The sequence below is a fragment of the Xiphias gladius genome, chromosome 6, assembly GCF_016859285.1.
Source record: "Xiphias gladius isolate SHS-SW01 ecotype Sanya breed wild chromosome 6, ASM1685928v1, whole genome shotgun sequence".
Lineage (NCBI taxonomy): Eukaryota > Metazoa > Chordata > Actinopteri > Istiophoriformes > Xiphiidae > Xiphias > Xiphias gladius.
Genome location: NC_053405.1, coordinates 21,879,623 through 21,900,681, shown reverse-complemented (window position 1 = coordinate 21,900,681; position 21,059 = coordinate 21,879,623). Strand labels below are relative to the sequence as shown.

Genomic DNA, 21,059 nt, shown 5'->3' with positions numbered 1-21,059 from the left:
ACAGCACGAGTATGCTGGAGGAAAAGAAAGTCAAGCACCCTTGTTCCTTTTTCTGGCCCTCTGTAGACTCTTTCTCCACTGACAGAGACCACATAGCAAATGGCTACTACATGATCCTGTTAATAATTATAACATAATTAAGCTGTTATTGTCATTAACATTAACAAGTCCTACCTCAATAACACACTATTCAGAGAAGCGTAATGGTAAACCCCCCGTCTACACAGGAAATGTTTTAGTTGTGTTTTCTCTCATCTGTCTAACACAAGGGTTTTTAAACTATGGGTAGAAGGGGGTGTAGAGGGAGAGAGGAAAAAATACTGCATTAGGTGAGAGGGACAGGTGGATGTTAGTGTTCTAGAAATCAACAGGAGGTTAGTTATTGGGGTTTGGCTTGCTGTGACACACGGCTCATGGAGGCAATTAAGCTAACCTTTAAAAGGGCCAGTATACTGTACTCTAAATGGCTTGTCAGATGGTCAGATAGTTTAGGAAAGCCCCTCTCCCACACCTTTTAAGCATCAGATTGGAAGACTGTGTCCAACCGTTCTTGTAACCTTCCAGTCATCCAGCAGTCACACCCACTTCACACTGATTGGCCAGCTACGTGGAGGCAAGAAAGTACATTGGATTTAAACTTCTCTCTCTAGCTCTCCATTTTAAGTTGTTACACAACCATTTGTTGCACTTCTCATGTGTACAATTGAGTGCAACACGATTAAAATCTTCCAGCAGAAACTGTCAGAGAATGTGTGCCAACATTACCATTTTCCCTATCCCAATACCCCCCCCGCAACTGCCTAGAACGGCTATGTAACAGCTTGTACAATTTTGACCTAAATCCCCTATTGGGATTCAAATAAAAACGTTTCTCCACTTATACTTGTCTGCGACACAACACTTGAGTACACAGTGGTGCAGGGCGGAGCCAACTCAGTATACACACAGAAGTAGGACTTGAGCTACTGCTTGTGCTACATGGCCGGCGTAGACAAGGTGAAAGGATAACGAGTTGGGGAAATGTTTTAAAGTGTGTGTGTTTTGTCACAGTGGAGCCATACAGTTCTGTGGGCTCTTTGTCCTTGCATGATTGGCTAGAGAACAGGAACGAGTTCATCTGAGCATTTAACAGGCTGGCCCTGTGGTGAGCACAGACAGGAGGGAACTGTGTCTGCCGAGCCAAATAGCAGGTCAGAGTTCACACACATGCCCTAGCACACGCACGCACACACACAGAGTTTGGCACAAATGTATCACTGTGCAAAAACCAAGGCTCAGTGACTTTATAGTAGACACAGGGTTCTTTCTTTAGCCTTGTTATCACCAGAGATAAGCATCACACCTACATAGATGCAAACGGAGCAAAGATAGAAATGTATGTGGAAGTCACAAAAGTGGCACATACACACGAACACACATTGTAGAAGTTAACCCGCCCATGGCGTATTTAGCACATAGAAAGACATACTGTGATTTTAGCCCTCTGCTGTGGGTTGGGACTTTAAGATTCAACAGGTACCCTCTTTAGTGACCAGAGAGGTAAATACATGCTCAAACATAGCAGGAAAAACCCCAACTCAAGTTTACCCATTACACAAACACACACACACACACACCCAACACTAATGTTGGGATTGATGCTTTGGAACCAGCACTGTGGCATTCAGACTCCCGCTCATTCATTCCCATTTTCTCTCAGAGGGATCTGGTGGATTTTGAGGGGAATGTCCAAGAACAAGAGAGTGGTGATTTCCATGCTATGTGCCAACTTGGCTCAGCCCAGCTGTGAGCAAAGCCAGCTGGTCACACATCACAAATCGAAACTCATCACTGACAAGCTCAGACTATAAGGAAACACCATCCCACTCACACATACTCATGCAAAGACTTAGAATACAAAGACTCAAACCTAAGAACAACCAACTACTCACACATCACTGAAACACTTACCAAACGGAAAGTCATTCCTTCTTATTCACATACCCACACAATGAGGACATACAGTTAAGCTGGCGAATGCGAGCCGTCTCACAGCATTAGGTTTGCATTCGTCTCGTGGTCTGTTATTACTTCCAGGCTTCCATGATGAAGTACGGTGAGAAAATGGGTGGTTAAAAGTTTTGTTAACGACAAACAGACTCGAGTTCTCTGTGTTTGTGCTTGTGTTTGTTTGTATATACTTGAGTGTCTAAGTTTGGATCGCACAGCAGCAGCTATGATACAAGCCTAATGGTAATAGAAAAAAATTGTGGCAGTAAAGAACATCAAAGTCATCCAGTCACCCTCAAGTCAAAACAAGAACAAACAGTACAGCAATAAAACCGCACACATGGGCATGAGCGTTTTCCATGACAACTCGTAAGGGATTCCTGTATGATGTCATACTGTGGAGCCAAAGAAAGAGGGGATATAAATATTTAAGGAAAGGAAAAAGACATTTATTATTATTTTTTAGCTCTCCTCACTGATTCATGTGTTTGTTCCAGCCTAAAGGAACTTTGGGATGTTTCACAACAGAGCAGCAAAAATATGTTCAATGTTCTCCTTTATTCAGAGAAACAAAGCAGAATGAAAAGAGCAGAGGCACAGCAGAAGATAAACGTTACTGACTGATTACTCTGGCAGTGAATAATACATGAGATAATGATGAGAAAAAAAAAAAAACAAAAAAAAAAAAAACACATCTCATTTCCTGTTTTATACCAGACACATGCGCGGAGGCAGCTGTTTCTTAAACCCAGACACTTGTCCTTATATTAACTTTTAGCCAGTAAACAGCCCATAAAGATAAGAAGCTGACCGTAAAGAACATCAGTGCATCCATCAAAGTTCCAACCTTGCAGTGGTCTGTGAGTTCACATGTGTGCGTGTGCGTGTCTGTTTGTGTCTGTTACCTAGGTATGGTATACAAGACACCATGCTCTGGCTGCTAATGTAGTCTCTCAGACGTTTATAGTTGTCTTCTTTGGACATCAGGAAGTCGAGTCGATCAAACGTTGCCTTGTCCTTCCGACTAAGTAACTGTGAGGTAAAGAAGGACAGAATAGTGGGAGCAAAGACAAAGAGACCATTAAACATAAATATACAGCTATGAAATATTAGCAACAGGAGGAGCAAAGAGAAATACAATGGAAAAGAGGTTTTCTAATAAAATGACTTCATTTAAGTCGCTTTTATTCAGAGTGAGGAGTGAAATCCAACATACACCAACGTGCAATAGCAGAAGTATCAGTATAAACAGAAAAAAAGTCTGAGAATCAGAAATGGAGGAGAGAAGACAGAGGAAAGACAGAAGTAGCTAACACAGTAAGCACTGGCTGCAAGTAATTTGATGTGTGGTGCCAAACTATGAGCCGGCTATAAATTTGCTCCTTCTCTTCAGTGTTCTGAATCTTTACTCACTCTTCGAAAAATATAAAGGAAAAAAACACCAATTTCAAAATGGCAAGTGGCAATAGTTAATCCTTAGCCGTTAACTGTTTTTTATTTGTTGTTTGTTTGGAAAATAAGTCAAATACTTGCTAATATTCTGCAGTCATTTGGAGTTGTCTGTGTCAGAATAAAATGCAGTTATGTTGCACAGAATAAAACAATTACAGGTCTGTAAGAAAGCATAAATTGGACATCTGTGCCAAAACAAAGCAAGCTTCTGAAACTCCCCTATCAGGGTATTTGTCTTAATGGAGTGGCTACTCTAAAACTTACACTTAAACAGGACACCAGGCCAGTGTCAGAACAAAGACATATGCTGCTTTCCGGGTAAAGACAGACTTTTGTTTGCATGCTTGTGTGTGTCTGCTTGTCCATTTGTGACAGCTACAGATGCTAAACTTCAGAGTTGTTAACTTATGGACCATGGCAGCGGTAGTGAAGTATCAGCCCACAGTCAAGCTGATCTGCTGTCCTAACAATTTACAGGCTTGTGACAATGAGAAAGTACTAATGATAGCTGCAGAGATCAAGTGTGTGTCTTTTCTCAGAGGCAGGTGTGCTTTTTCCTGGCCAGCAACAGCATTCACTGACCGGCCAAAAGAATCTCCTGTGGTTTTGTGGACCCGAGTAGAAGAAACTTCCATCATTACATCAGAGCATCATTATGTCATTATGTAAGATCGACATCTTCAGCGAGAACACTGACACAGACTGGTTTTCCCTCACAAATTCATAAAATGGATACAAAATTTCCTTTATAAAAATTGTCCATGATTGAATTATGTGTTCAAAATGTCCCCGCTGTGCCAAGATCTCCTAAAATCTGCAAGAGGAGACAGATGTGCAGCACTAAAGACACTGCCATCTCTTTAAAATCTCAAGGAGAATATGGTCCAGTGATGGAATCTGTTTATTAAATACTCAATTTATCTCATGAAATGGGGTGAATTTAAGGTTTTCTGAATGTCTTAGTCCTTCTTCTTTATTTTTCCTGCCATTCATCTTGTCATGTCATTTATGTGCTAGTTTTTATTAGCCTGTTCATGTGTCCAGGATTTTGGTACAGATCTGTATGACGTCCCCATTTACTGACAGCACTCTACTAATAAGCCAGACTTGCTTTCAAAGTAGGGTAAATATACTCACCGCCCATGTTTTGGTAAGCCTGAAGATGGGAGCACTTTGTAATCCTGACACCACAGCCATGACTGCATGGAGGTTGTTCATGTCACACAGTTTCTATGTAAAGTTAAAGTAAATAGAGCATACGTTAAGTTGAGTTTACACTGCAGACATTCATAAAGATAGAACAACAATGTCATGTTGTGCGTGTGTACCTTGGCAGTTCGAATGTAAAGACTCAGCACCTCCGCTCTGATCTTCAACGTCTGTGCATGAAGGATCTCTCTTACCACCCAAAAACTCGTCTAGATTAAACAAACACACAAAGAGATTACGGCACCAAGTGACACACTGCCAAAAGCAGACCCAGGATACGGCAGAACTGATGACAGAAAACCCCTATCTTTCATCTGTTACATTCTTCAAAGCACAATGAGGATTTCAGGTATGTATAAAGAAAGACAGGGAGTTCTGCCTTGTTAAATCTCCCGACTTTGAGACAAGAGCCAAGGCCTGCAGACAGACATGACAACTCTAGGCTGAAACCAGTATAAGGCAGAGCAGGAGAGCACCGGAAAGACTGCTAACGAGAACGCTTCATTAGAATCAATTACAAATTAGCAACTGAGAAAAACCAAGACCTTTACAGGAAAGTCCAACTGATTCTAAGTGATTACACAACAGGTACACACCATAACTCCTCATATGTCAACCGAGAAAGGAAGAGGACCGTGTGGTGCATATACATGTGTGTTCAGACTACTTGGTCAGACTGAGAGTGATGTCGGAAATCTGTCTTTCTAGGGAGAATGCTGCTAAGCCAGAATTCTGGTTACACGTACACACACGAACAAATCAGTGAATCAATCAATGTTTAAGCTCAGGGGAGAAAGGGAATGGAAAGAGGAATAGGGAGGGACAAGAGTGAGGGAAGAGAGGAGGTAATGGGAGGGGAAGGGGTGCATCAACACCACTGGCCTCCGGGGGCTTTCAAAGCCCACAGCTGTCTGCACATTGTGTTCTGATAAGACAGGCAGACTGACCATCTCCACTTTTTCTTCTAACACAGACATACTTATACCTCATTCAGCTTCTGAATTCTTCTCTGCTGTTAGACTTTTAATATATGCTTGATTAATTGACTTTGTCTATGTGGTCAACATTCCTCCATTAAAGCCACAGACCAGTAGGTGTGCCTCACGTGGGTCTATAAATTAGGTGAGTGTGCTTCTCCATCTACATTCTCGATGTGCACAAATTCTAACCTACTGCGGGGTTTTCCTACTTTTTCCTGGAAACAGCCCCAAAACTTCTTTTTGTTTCAGAGAAAAGGTGAGGCACTGAGGAGTGAAGAGATCAATTCATCCAGCCTCTCTGTCTCTCTCTTCTCTTATAACCACGTGATACACACGTCAAACCAAGTTCAATCTATTCAGGTAGTGTATCTCCATGAAACAGCGCCACATGTGTTTAATTTTCACTTTTTCACTTGGAGGGGTCTGTAGTGAAGAAGAGGGAGTGATGAAAACAGACAGAAGATACATAAATGGTTAATTTGCATCTATTTCTTCTAGACAGCGACCTGAAGATAAAAAAAAAACATTTGAATCTACCTTCCACCTCCAGTGTACAGTAGACTGGATTTTCCATTGACTGTAAATTTCCAATCTGGGAGCAAAAACATGCTGCAGCTTAACATTTAAGTTTCCTCTTTGTTTTAACTTCATATCTTAGGTCAGTGTGGACAAAGCATGTGTCGGAAATTCACTATACTGTGGGGATTCATCGAAGAGCATGTGTCCTTGTTTGCCCTGGCCTCTAAAACTGCACAACAATGAGATCACTCATGGCGGCAGTGCTCCACATAGGTGCATTCACAAATGTGTATGTGTGACTGAGTGAGGGTGTGGGGATATAGGTGGTGTACAGACAGAGTCCTGTCTTTATTGATGTTATATTATGTCCTGAAGCAAAGATCCTGTCTTTGGGGCTGTGTTTATAAGCATATAAAGGCCTCCAGAATGGAGCTTTGAGTCCTCAGCGCTCCAATAATCAGAAATAAGCGGAAGCAGACGGATCCAGCCACAAGCTGATAGCTGCGGATAGCCATTTAATGGCCTGAGGGGAAGAAGGGATGGGATGGAGCTGAGGATCTGGCCAAAGATGGGGATAACAAATGGATGACAGACTTGAGGTGATGATGGGTTTGATTCCCGATTGGCCAACAGCTGTTCAGTGGTAGAAAGTGAATTTATATACCTAGCAGACATGTTTAGAATTACCCTTGTACCGTCAATGGTCAATGAGCTGGAATAATTTGATGATGCGGCTTTTCCTTGCATTTGCAATTGCACTGTAGATTTTAAACTGATGCTCATTTGAGAATTAGATATATCAGTCCTTTACTGTTGCATAACTTACAGAGTAGCCATATGTTTATCATTTGTTTGTAATATGTTGTGTAGAACTATTCCTTGCACATGCTTCTATATATAGGCAAAATATAGTGGCATGATTTTTTTCGAAGGTCGAAGGTTTGACAGCATCATGCATTTTTCTGTTGATTTCTTTTTTAGTTTGTTGCTTCCGGTGAAAATATATTTTTTTTCTCATTTGGTTATCATGCCAAAAACGTTTTATTATTCCTCTTATGATTTCTGCCTAAAAACATTTGCTTCTTTAATACTAAGCAACTTGCTGATTTGTTTCTGCATAGAACCCAGTAAGACAGATTAGTGGGCATTGATCATATACAATATATGATCAATGCACATTATTATTCTGAATTATTCTCTCGGCCTGCTGAACACACTGGCCAGTTTTGTTCTGCTACACTCGATCCCTTAGCGTGGTGCCAGCAAAACAGCCACTGAAGGAAGGGGAATATGGCTTCAGCTCATGCTAAGGAGCTTTCTGGGACTCTCAGCTCTCCCAGTCCAAGTCCTATTATCCAAAAAGCTAATTTTCCTTGGCTCCCAGCAGCTGAAATGTGTGCAGCTAACATCTTGAATCACCGTTTGGGATCTGCTATACATGAATAAGTTTCCACAGCAACACATTTTTGTTAGATCATCTCATATTTATACTGGAGGGCAGTAAAGTGGTTCTTAGAGGAGCCAGTCAAAAACACTGGAAGGGGATTAAAGGTCAGGGCAACCCCTTACATCATTACCCACAACTTCCTGTTGATGACTTCACAGGACACTGAGGGAGCATGCCATACACTCTCCTGCATACATTTGGAGATCATCCTACAGATCCTACACCAACATATAAAAGCACATTAATAACTTCATGAAGGCCAGAACCAAATACCAGCTAAGGAAAAAATTACCTGCTTTTCTTCAGACCTGTTTCACTTCGGGACTACCTGTGATGTATATGACTAGTAGGGAGGAGATGTGGATGTTATTAGTCGTTGCCATGACAAGCAGGGATTTAAAAAGAACCATCTCTGGGAAAGTTTGGGTGATGATTTGTTACTTGGAAGATAAAAGAAGAGGACATGATGGAAAGAGGAGTTGTAATCTCTCTATTCTTTGATGGCCAAGGTTCATATATCTTTAACACTGCAAGAGGAACTGTTTTCTCTCTCCCTACTCTCCTTTTAGGTGAGACATGAGGTAGTACTGAAGTGCAAACTGTGTATGTGTCTCACCTGGTTGAACCTGCGAGTGAAGGCCACGACATTTGGAGCAGAGCTGTGTTTCTCCTTCTTGTTCCAGCCACAGCTTGACAGCTCCTGAAAACATACAAACAGTCAGGGAAATTATGCACAGATCCACAGAAACCTTTTGTATACATTGGCTTTTTACTGAATGCACTAAACAGTCTCGTCAGAGGAGAGGAGTCAGAGAGCTGGATATGATATGAGAAAAAAAAAGAGAGCATAGAGAAGATAAGAGAGAGTGGGGGAGAGAGAGGCTGAGGACAGGATCCAGTCAAAGGCTTAGATTAATGAATGACTGCAAAAAAAGCCAAAAAAAAACAAACAGGTAAAGCAATACAGAATACAGGAACATGTTCTGCCTCATATGAAACCACTAGACTGATTCCTGCAGCAAAAATCTGAAAATTTGTCTTTATAACAAAGTTACAGTACTGATTGATTGATTCATTTATTTATTGAGGAACTGATCGTTTTAACGGTACTCGTTGAAGCACTTCCTGCTGTGGTCTGTATCACTTGATCGCCATGGATATTCAGTGGTCATAGCAGGAAAAGCACCGGTGAAACCAGTTACATAAAAGGATAGCTAAATTCCAATTTATCCTAACAGTAAGTCATGTAAGTGAGCAAGCATGGACATTGCCAGGCTCTGAAACACCCACACCTACATGTAATGTAGAAAAGTCAAACTCTCCACCATGAGAAAGCCTTACTGTGTACGAAGACAAGTATGCATCCCATGAGCACAGGCATGATATGATACACATTTCAGGCGATAATACAATATAAAACGTAGCCATGCCCCGTTAAAAGAGAAGGAGACACAAACCGCAAATACATTTAAACAATGATGATATAAAAACATTTTAAAACAGGCTTTGCAAATGCTTTATGATTTAAGATGCATTCATGTAAAATTCATGTAGAATTAAGGCTGAACCGCAAAAAGCTGAAGCTATTCAATTTACAATGACATAAAGTGGAGTAAAGCAGCAACTCTTCATATTTGGCAAGTTGTAATTAGTGAATGTTCGATTTACTGAAATTGTAATTTTTTTATTTTTTTGTTAATACGCTAATAAATATTTAATATCTTTACTTCTCCTTATGCTAGTCTTCAAAGTAGCAGCATCTTTGGAAGCAGCAACACTCAAAGTAATTTCAGTGCACTTTATTAAAAGAAGGGTGGTGATTTTGGAACTTAAACACAGAATATTCCAACAACACACATATAGTCAGTCAGTACCAGGCTGGACTCAGCTTAGCCTCACTGTCCTCAGTGATGTGGTAAAGACAGGAGACCACACAGACACTGCAAGGGGAACCCAGACCCTCCTTTGACCCCCGCAGGCTGTCCAAAGGCCAGGGTCACTGACGTAAGAGAGGGAAAAATGCTGTGCAAGATCTCCTTCTAATCCCTGCCAGCCTGGCCGACTTGGGCTATAGTATGAATAGCTGAATCAGGCTCCCCCACGCAATATCCCCTGTGAGACAGTCTGGAAGCAACAACCTCCACCTAACTGCTCACAACTCTGAACCGCATGAGGACATCTACTTGCAAAGAGAAGTCATGCTCATTCAAGGGTGAGTCTCGGAGTCATTAGAGACAGCAGGCAGGGTAGAGGCAACATATCAAATACAGATGTTAAAAGCAGACGTTCCTGCGTGGGCGAGGCAATGCCTTGGGGCCTATATTGCCTGAATCAGGATGAGGATACGAGAAGCGAAAAAAAGCGGGTTGTGGAGGGAAAATGATGGGATAGTGTTAAGACCATAAAAGAAAAAACTGTAGAAGACCCAACAGCATCTTCCTACAGGGTTTACAAGCCTGTGTGAAGACTCCCCAGAGTTTGAGTGTGTTGGCCTTGTCTCAGGATGTAGCGAAACCAGTGTTTAGGAGACCTCGGGCCTGTCTCACCAAGGAGAACTCATCGTTTATTTAAAATCTGTCCTTTTTAAATAAGCGTTTGCCTCCTTCCTGCCATAGTATCAATCATACTTTTTTCCAACTTCCACACAACTTTGGTGATGATTCTTAAACACAGACGTTCCACAGTTACTTGGAGGTGGGTGTGTTTTTGTGTCACCACCTGACCACCCAGCTGGGCGGTACACCCAAGAGGAGACACACAGATGCTCCTGCCCCCCCCTTGCTGAACAAGACCACAACATTTCAACAACTGTCACTGACCCTCCAAAGTGGACCACCTAGGCCTGTCTTCTGATCTAATCATTCATCCCTCTGTCCCTCTAGCTTAGGCTTAAGTTGAAGTCATTTAATTCTTCTGAAGTTTTTGGGTAATGACAAGTTGCCTCATGTGTATTTAGGCAGCAGGGAATTGATCCACGGTCTCTCCAGAAAATATAGGAATTTGATTTCCTTTATTTTTCTTGTGCCTTTATATTTTAATTTCACATTCAGGCATTAAAAACAGCAGGAAACAGTTTTCAAAAAGCTGTTTATAAAAACAGTTGAGTCGTTGGAGCCAGGCTTTGATGAGGCAACTCTGGTAAGGAGAGGGTTTTAAATGCTGCAGTAAAAGAGCGCAGTTAAAAAAAAAAGAGATGGCCTGCTCTGCCAAACCACCAACAGCCTGTCATTTCCGCATGCTGGTTTGGCTGCGCAGCTCTTTTTCATTAAAGCACAGTCCCATGGGACTGCTAGAGGCTGGCTGTATCTACACTGTCGGGAATGTATGGTTAACATGAGGGTTGTCAAGGAAAACGGACATCGCCTTTGGTTACAAGTTGCAATTGTCAACAAATAATAACTGATGGGGTAAAAGGGTCTTCTAATGGATCCATTCAAAGATATCAACAGAGATCAGATTCTTAGCCAACACGACATATAAACCAAACACTTAATATTGCTTTACAAATACACTGTAAGAAGCATTATATCAACAGAGGTACAGACTGAATAAGAAAACCATCTGCACCTAAGTCACAAATTGTGATGACCTCATGTGAGATACCACAGCAATTCTCTCTGTTTTTGTGTACACTGTAAAGGAAAACCTCAAGTTTTGGGGTCCGGGAGACTATTAAAGAGAGGCCACAGGCCAAAACGGGAGGAACTGACAAAGACGAGGAACAGGATGGAAAAAGAAGGAAGATGAAGATAATTTAGAAAGGTTTTCTGCAAGAAGAGAGGAGATTGTGGAGATAGATTTGCTAAGGATGACGGGAAAGAATGCGATGGGAAATCTCCACAGTTCTGTCTGTTGCTGTCCTTCAGCTTGTAGTGAGACAGAAGAACCCTAAACTGACTGCCCAGTTACACTGCTGGTCTACAAATGTACCTATTCTCTTCTGTTCTGATAAAGCAGAAAAAAGAGACCAAGGAGAAACAGAAAACAAAAGACATGAAAAGGGAAGGAAAAATTAAAAAAAAAAAAAAAAAAGAGGGGTCATAAAATGCATTGTTGTCTCAGTCAGATATTTCTAACTACAGACCTGGCTTAGACCTACAAGCAGCCAGCAGCCCCCTCCATTACCTTGCAGTGCACACCATGGAAATAATTACTTTTCCAGGAGCTCTTTTAGTACATGTACTCTATGTGATTCTTATGGTAGTACAGGCCATCTGTCATTGCTAGTAAAACCAGATTAAGTGTGTCTATATGAAGATTTAATAGTGTATTTGCTTAAGAGGATATTATCATAGTAATTATTGTTATATGCTTAAAAGCAAATACAGTGACCTGGTTTCCAAAAGGCATAAAGTTAAAAATGACACATTTCCTTAATATTTTAAGTAAGATTACTTTTTTTATTTCTATCTTTTACATTTTCAAAATGACAAAAAAGGCATTCTGCTTACACCTCATAAGGTAGTCCATTGTAGATTTTGAGGTATGTTTAGGATCATTATCCTGTTGTAGAAGTCATCTTCTTTTCATCTTCAGCTTTTGTTTTGTTTTTTTTTGTTTTTTTTAAGTGTGATGTTTGCTCCCAGAATTTACTGGTATTTAACTGAATCAATTCTTCCCTCTACCAGTGAAATGTTCCCTGCGCCACTGGCTGCAACTCAAGCCCAGAGCATGATCAATCCAACCCTGTGCTTAATAGTTGGAGAGGTGTTCTTTTCATTAAATTCTACACCCTTCTTTTTCCAAACATACCTTCGCTAACTGTGGCCAGAGAATTCTTTTTTAACTTCATCAGTCCACAGGACTTGTTTCCAAAATCCATCAGACTTGTTTAGATGTTCTTTTGCAAACTTCTGACGCTGAATTTTGTGGAGATGGACGCAGGAAATTTTTTCTTCTGATGACTCTTCCAATGAAGTTCATATTTGTGCAGGTGTCGCTGAACAGTAGCACATTGCACCACCACTCCAGAGTCTGCTAAATCTTCCTAAGGTCTTTTACAGTCAAACAGGGGTTTTGATTTGCCTTTCATACACTCCAACAACCAGTTCTCTCAGAAAGTTTTCATGGTCTTCCATTTCTCAATTACATTACGAATCGAGGAAACAGCTACCTGAAAATACTTTTCTATCTTCTTAGAGCCTTCTCCTGCTTTGTGGGAATCAATTGTTAAAATTTTCAGAGTGTTAGGCAGCTGCTTAGAAGAGCCAATGGCTGCTGATTGTTGGAACACAGTTTGAGGATTCAGAGTATTTACAAAGATTTGAAATTTGCATCACTTTAACTTTCCTCACGATGACTGAGAACAAGCCATAGCCCCATCAAGTTAATTCAGGTCTGAGACCTTGGTAAAATTTATGTGAGAGCTCAAATCTCTTGGTGTGCCCAAACTTTTTGAATGGTGCTCCTTTCCCTTTTTTCACTCTAAACTTAAAACAAAAAAATAATACACTAATTATGTTTAAAATGTTGAACAGAATGTTTAATCTTTAACTTTGTCCCTTTAAATATTCACAGTAACAGAAATTTTGACCCGGAGTGTCCAAACCTTTTGATGCCCCTGTATTAAACAATTTGTTTTGATGCAATCTTTCACTACTTCTCAGAGTATTCCATTGGCACCTTTTTTGAATCTGAATCTCAAACTCTGGACCAAATCGTCTTTGACGAAGGAAAACTTGTCATTGTGTTTTTTCTGTCTCCACTGCGAAAACATTAGTTTTTCCACCTTTCACCACGATTAATGTGTACTGACCATCATGTTGACAGGCTGTAGTGTAGTTGGGATTCCCTCCTGTTTTTGTTGTGTTGCAGTTATTGTCCAATCCCTACAGCAGAAAAACAATGGTCCCTACAGAGAGCTGTATGCAATATCAGTCACAGCTGTGACTGTATGACAGAAAACACAATATCCGAGTTAATATTTTTGTATTTCACAATCAATGCTGGAAGACATTAAGCCTTCAGGCGAGACGGGGCTGAAAATATGAAACATTACCTGCCTCCAACTACAAGTCACCATTTCCTCCATGACTCAGATGAGACTTTCAATCTGTTCAGAGGATTTCTGGGTTCTCGGAGATGTGAGGAATTGACATACTTCTCAGCAGTACATAAAACAAATCCAACAGCTAGTCCTTGAGAGCTGAAGCAAACCTTGTCAGCCAAAGCCACTAAATTACTTACTTGACTGTTGTCATGACTATGTGTTAAAAACAAATGCAACCCTCTCCACTTTCAAGTCCCTTTACATCATTCATTTTTTTCCTTTCAGCGTCTATTTCATAAACATCCAGCTGCCGATCAGCCGCATGTCTGATTATGGAATTAGAAATGGCCTACTGGGACTGGAAGAAAAAGAGATGAAAGGAGAAAAATGTCCTCCGTCTTTTATTTCATCACGATTCCTCTACACGTGCCTTTTTTCACTTACACATCATTTTACTTTATACATTTCTCTTGTCAGTTGATCATCCTAACTATAGTGAACTATCCAATCCAGTTCCCTCTTGATAAACAGAGCCAGTATCTGCTAAAAAGCACTAGGAATCACTGCGTCGTAAATTTAGATGAGCAAAAAAGATTTAGCTACAGCCCGCCCCCCCCCCCCAGTCTGCTCTGCACTATACATTATTTTACCATTTTTTAAAAAAAAAAGGAAGATATGTAGATTCTGTATTTGTCTCTGGAGTCTGCTGTGTCAGAGTGGCAAGTATTCAGCTCTGAGCCATGCCCCCTGCCGAGAAGGTTTGGCCAGATGTAACACCATCTCCTCATACTGCTTTTGGTGTCTCAATCCACAGTTCTCATGTAATCTTTCATTGCTATTGTGACAGACTTTATCTTATCTTTTCTTCCTTATCCAGAAGGTTTGGCTGGATCTTTCAGGCACCTCTCCATACATCTGCTCCATGTCAGCCTTGGAAAACTTGAGTAAATGAGATCCTCTGTTCTACTGAAATCTCGTCAGGGGCAATTTTCCCAGCTCATGCCAGAATGTCTGTTTATGTGTCATATACACATGTAAAATGTTGTAAACACAAGCATGCATAATAGTGTCTTGACTCTCAGTATCTTTCTATGGTGGTCTCTTTCTCACACACGCACTTGTTCACACTCATATTCATATTATATTAAGACAGTTATGATGTTTTTATGGAGAGAGGAAAAATAAAACCTTACACAGAGACACCAACTGGCCAAGTCATAGCTAGTTTATGGTCATTTCAACTATTTCAAGTAGTCAGAACAGTTATTTTGGAAATTGCCAAAGCCTTGGAAGACCAGCAACAACAGTAACATTAGAGCAGAACATTTAAGTCATGCAGAGGTTGACATTTTCATTATGTAGTCATAAGTCTAAAGGGCAAGTTTAGTTTACCTGCAGTAACTATGCTGTAAGTGTGCAGAAAAAACATTTTAGTCAGTATAACAACAGACCAGGGAGACTTGGAATCAATTTGACGGAAAATTTGATTCGCCTATTGTTTGTTATTATGCAAAAAGACAAAATATGTCAAGCTGAAACCCCCTGAAGAACATCTGGTTATGTCAGTTAAGTAATGCAAAAGACTCTACTGGAGATATCATATCCAATCGAAGGTAAACTCCCTCACAACTATTTTAACAAATGAGAATTACAACACATCACGTCATGGAAACTAACACACTCTTTGCCTTCTTTCCACTCTTCCTCATCTCAACAAAATATTTTCTCTATATCACTATGTTTTTTAACCATAATTAAAAGGAATAATTAAAAGGAATAATCGCAACTTTTTCTGTTCTCTCTGAAAAGCATTCGTCTCTCCATCACAGCTTAAGTAAAAGCTGTGAACACTCGTCACTGTTGTCATTCTGTTCTATTTCTAACCCTAATTATGTCAATAATTGATTCCCATTTATCAGTAAGCCCTACTTCAGTTTCCATGTGTGCGGATTTCAGTGTAACACAGCATTTAATGGTTGCTTAAAAAGGTAAAAATGGGCTGTATAGCAGTAAAAACACTATTGCACAACTCAAGGTTTTAACAAGTTATTTAATTTTTCCTATTCAGGCAGTTAAAGCAGTGAAACAGCAGACGCACGCGCACACACAAGCGCACACACACACCTGCTTTTCCAATCCTGTGTCTACAAGACTGACAGCAGTGGAAACTCTCATTGAGTTCAGTTCAGTCATAGCAGTGTTGTTTGTTTTTTTTTCCGGCCAGTGTTGTGAGACAAAAGTGAGTGCAGGAAAAGCCATGCTAGTGCACTGTCCCTGCCAGGATGCTGCTGGGCCCAGCTGCATACTGTACACTCTGCTCCTTCTCTCCCTCCAGACTGCAGCCTTCATCTCCTTGTCAGCCCTCCCCATTAATCAGGCCACTGTGAGCACAAAAGTCCTTTCCAAATGCCCCCACTTGCTCACTTTCCCCTGCATCATTCTTCATTCCCACTTCTACTTCCTCCACATGGGACTCTGCAACAAGTGAAAACACATCCCTACACACCTGAACCTTAAATCTTAATCCTGACCCATTATTTTCCAAATTGCTACAACGGACTGAAAAAACAGGGACACATTTTCATTAGACTTGTAAATCCCACTGAGTCAGTCAATCGGTCAAACCAGACTGAACATGGGAGCATGTTTGAATTTATGAAAAACTTAAGTAGCCTCTGTGTCATCTTGGCCCGGTGGAGTTAAGACGATTGGGCTTGAGTCCAGGAGACATCAGTGACTTCCCTCTTAGTGAAGAAAAAGCAATACTCCAAAGAAAACCCCTGACAGCTACTTAGGGACTTTAATCTTTAGTTTTTCCCATTACTCAGACCCAACAAACAATTTACATGACTCAAAAAGGTCAAGCTATACTATGAAACTGTTGGTCTTGGAATGATATCATGCCAGAGAAGTGTGTGCGTTGTTAGCTGAGAATCGACAAGTGTTGCACATGGTTTGGTACAGTCAGACTGTACCTCACCATGTTGGGCTGTGGTCCGTGTCATGCTTTTATAAGGCCACAGTGACCAACCTTAAACACAGGTTATCCATGCCTGCTGTAAGGAAGGGCCTGACAATCCAAATGAGTAAAAGCACAAGATTGCACTTGCTCTCACTGAGGCTACAGACAAGGTGTGCAAGACGGGGGAGGCACAGATACCCTTTTTCTGTATAACTGTGATATGTGGCTCCGTGTAGGAGCTCTGATCACAGCTGCTGCTGAGATAGAGAGAAAAAAAAAGAGAAAAGCGAAAGAGAGAAAAACACCGCAGATGGAGAGAGTAAAATCTTAAATATACATTAATGAAATTACATATATTATCCTTTTGATTTATTTTGCTTATTGATCAATAGTTGTTGTTGCATAATTTGAGATGAGAGGGTTTGATTTTTGACATGTCACTATCCAACCCAAAAACAATAAAACCAATGTGTTTGAAAGGAATAGCTAACTCAAAAGTCCCACTTGATTTCTCACACTAGATATCAAAAATGACATTCAAATAAAGCTGTCAACTGCTCTCTTCTCTCTAAAGATTTGACAGCAGCTCACCTCTGGCTGGATGGCTTTGAACACAGGAGCATCCATGAGAGTGATCTGGCCCTGGAGGAGATGAAACACAACAGGTGTTAGACTAATTTCCATTTATTTGCCACGATGACAAAGTTTGCATTTCCCCAACTCTCACAATGCTATTCAAGACCTACTTTACTTTGTATTGAACAAATCGTAAATTGTCAAATCTAAGGTCAATAAAATAACAGTTCAACAATTAAAATGCTGTTTTTGCTGGAGAGGCTGTGTCATCTCAAGCAAGACGGTGTGACAGTGCACAACCCATTATTACCAGGACTCTGTCTTTTACCGACAGCACCTTTAAAAGCCTTCTTGATATACCTGGGAAGATGTGACATGAAGATAAGACAAAGAAGATAAAGAGTGCCCTCTTGTGGTTGAACATGGTAGAACAATAGATAAACATCAAAGCATTAAATTCAGTTTACAGACATGAAGAGGAATTTTTTTTTTTTTTTTTTTTGGTTTGTTATGGGAAAACCTTAGCAACATTATTCCTCACAACAAGGTAAGCCTCATTCACCAGCAATGTGATTTCTCTTTGTTCATAGTTGCCATGGAAACTTTGTGCAGAGGCAGCCAGTGGAAATCCATCAGTGCCTGCTTGGCACTGCCAAACATTATCAATTATTACTGATCCAAACTCTGACTCCATTTCCTCCTCTATCATCCCATCTCCTCCTACCTCAAGTCAGCACATCACATTTGTGCTTACTGAACATTTCATTTTTAAACACTCAACAAACCAGATAAGCAGAGATAAACATCCGTTACCAAAAAAAAAACAAACATAAACTTCACTTACTGCATATTCTTCAGGAGTGACCTTCAGCACATCGAACACAACAGCATCAAAACTCTTCTTCAGCTCTGAAGAACCCTTATCACTGAGAGATTCTGAGCTGCTGCTCCTCTGGAGGAGGACATACACACAAACACATAGTTGCATTATAAGATAACATTTGAGATAAGGTGTCAGAGAAACAAGAATGATGGCTGTGCTGTAAAGAACAAGGTTATAATAGAGGGGAGAGGTGAGGTATGAAAGGTCTGAAAGAGTTAAACAGCTAATGTGGTGTCGTAACAGAGCCGAAGAATCCCTGAAAAATGTGTTGACTTAATATTTCAGTCAGGATAAACACTTAGCCAATAATCATACGCTAAAGCTTTCTGTGTTAAAAGATGCTAGAAGAATGCACGAGAAGTACTTTTCAAAAATACTTTTGAAGTCATCTAGTGAGTGGGCATGGCCTCACCTCAGAGACTGTTGCAGCGTTGGTGGTGATGCTTGATTGGCCATTTGGGAGGTCCATCATTCCCACACCATCTAGCTTCAGCGCAGGAGACCATTCATCATCCTCAGCTGCAGCAAAGTCCGCCTGGCTCTCTGGAGACAAACAGACAGACACACACACACACAAAATATGGACAGTGGGTAAATTTTGCACCATATTGACCATTATTACCTGCATACATACTAGACTTCCAACTCAGCTTGTAGCAGCAGCACCACCTACTGGTTGAAATAAGTTCATTTAAGTATTCCCAGGTTCACTGTATCATCATAGGCTCCTGACTTGACTACTAGGCTAATTTCACCCTCAGAAAATTAGTTACGGTTGAACTTGAGATGGTGGTAAAGGTGTTTGTCCGAGTATAGCATCGTCATAGCAGGCCTGAGATTGCCATATGGACGCACACTTTCACAGCCTGTCATTTACTACGCACAAGAGAGGACAGGACAGAAGGAGCTTAGGCTGAGCATTAAGAAGAGATCTTCCGTGAAAGGGGTTTGGTGAAGCACGCTGTCTGTTAGAGCCACAACACTAAACAGCTTACACCCAACACTACAGTGTGATCTACTGCCACTCAATGACGCTCCAGACCAGACTAAACTACTAAACACAGGAATATTTAAAAAAAAAAAAAATTTTTTTTAGGTTTTTAGGTTTTTTTTTTAAAGTCAAGTGGCTAGCAGCGCAAGAATATGTACACCCTGAAACTTTCCAGGTATTCTCACAGGATTTCAACAGCTTTTTATAAGAATGCTAACTGGTTGGTATTTTGAGTTAACAGACGAAACAGAGTTTATTCACATGCTTTTTTTCCCTCAAAACCCGTGTACCAAGTGTTTCGTTAATGCCAACTATCTCAGGACTCATGCCACAATAATATACACTACTGCTGTACAAAAAAAATAAATAAAAAAATTCAGGCTTACCAAAAACGGAGAAGTCATGTAACATTAAAAGAAAACAAGCCTTTTTCAGGGATGCAGAAAATTAGTTAACTTACAGCTTCCCTGCAAGAATGGAAGTAAATGAAGACTTGAAATTTAAGGCAAAAAGTTCCTAAAGGTTTATGACTTACAAACCCTCTGTTTGTACAAAGACAGAGTTGTTACTACACCCTCTAATGCATTACTAGGACAATACTGTGCTGTAGGGAAGGTGTACTGTATGTTGCTATCAGAATGGTGAGAAAGATACAAGTAACAAAGGCAGACAGACTGGTTGGTCAGGGTTGGTGGGTACACAGGATGGAAGACCTGCACAGTCTTCAGACTTAAACCTCATTGAGCTGGTTTGAGATGAACTGGACAATAGGTGAAGGCAAAGCAAACTGCAAGTGCAACACATTTGTGGGAACTACTGTGACAGTGTTGGGACAAACTTTCCATGATTCCTTGTTTTTAAACTGAGACATTGAATTACGTAAATTTAAGAAAAAAGCTGGAAAAACTGAGGCGCTCCAAAACTTTTAACCAGGGGTATATGTCGATCATAGTATGTCAATCATCATATAAATCTATAAATGTGTATGGCAAATACACAACATAAGATACCACAGCCCAAAGTGCAATTCTAAAATTGCCGAGTTTCTCTTACCAAATGTCAAAACAAAAAAGGTATTCAAAGCTGTATCAGGACGTGTGTTTCTTTTCTTGATAAATGACCTATATGACTAAATAAATTCACAACACTGCCACTATTCTTTGGTGAATCAAATAATCAATAAATAGTTTCAGCATGAGCATCAATTACTGAATGTTTCACAAGCTGCATTTTCATTGTCTTCTTGAAATGACTGTAAATGATCCTAACTCCTCTGCTCATGAAGCACTATTCATTCAGAAATCACTGATACTACTCACAATGCATCCGTCATGTTATCTGGAAAAACACAAACTGAATGTCCACATATCTATTTTAATATCCCAGTCTGAACATAGACATGACTATGTGGACAGAAACACAACAAAAAAGTATTCTAAGTGCTTAATGATCTTATGAACATTAGATTGGAGGGACAATTCTTGTACAGACAGACTAAAATTTCTACTGTGAATGACTTCTTATTAGGATGATATTTTAATATTCCACAACATTCTTCTCTACCACGGACTGAAAACACCTCAGAGACTTTTCTTTGCCAAAATCACACTGAGAGACAGTAATGAAAAAAAAAAAGCTGCTTACAATACTTATGGCTAGCAAAGGGTCCTTTGTGTACTTGACAATGCAGGCCTCCCTGTGTGTGTGTGTGTGTGTGTGTGTGTGTGTGTGTGTGTGTGTGTGTGTGTGTGTGTGTGTGTGTGTGTGTGTGTGTGTGTGTCTTTTTGGCTGGCTCAATGCTCAAGCTGAAATTGCTTGTGCTTTGAGAACCATTAGCTGCCTTCCATAGTTGCATTCTGCTCAGCCAAGAACAAACAGCACTACATCATGTCAACTTCCCTTACACTGTTTGACAGAAGCGTATAATTGCACAGTAAGCAATAGCCAATCTGTGTTTACAAGTTAAAGTCTGTCTGTTGTTTATAAAGTCCGCCATCTCTAATTACCTTACATCCTGGTCTAATACCTATGCATGTCTTGTCCTTTAGTCTGAAGTACCCGT

The 21,059-nt window shown here is 40.4% G+C and overlaps 1 protein-coding gene across 2 annotated transcripts in view; it reads right to left on the bottom strand.

Annotated features, from left to right (window-relative positions):
* Positions 1-18,542, bottom strand: part of ralgps2 (Ral GEF with PH domain and SH3 binding motif 2) — a 50,884-nt gene extending 32,342 nt beyond the window's left edge. For both annotated transcript variants that reach the window (XM_040128178.1, XM_040128179.1), the window contains exons 1-7: positions 18,419-18,542; positions 17,968-18,075; positions 17,139-17,189; positions 8,213-8,296; positions 4,770-4,859; positions 4,579-4,671; positions 2,895-3,021 (exon numbers count right to left, since the gene is read on the bottom strand). In XM_040128178.1, the coding sequence (XP_039984112.1) occupies positions 2,895-3,021; positions 4,579-4,671; positions 4,770-4,859; positions 8,213-8,296; positions 17,139-17,189; positions 17,968-18,075; positions 18,419-18,478 (613 nt within the window). In that variant the 5' untranslated portion in view covers positions 18,479-18,542. The remainder of the gene's footprint in view (positions 1-2,894; positions 3,022-4,578; positions 4,672-4,769; positions 4,860-8,212; positions 8,297-17,138; positions 17,190-17,967; positions 18,076-18,418) is intronic.
* Positions 18,543-21,059: the final 2,517 nt, after the last annotated feature.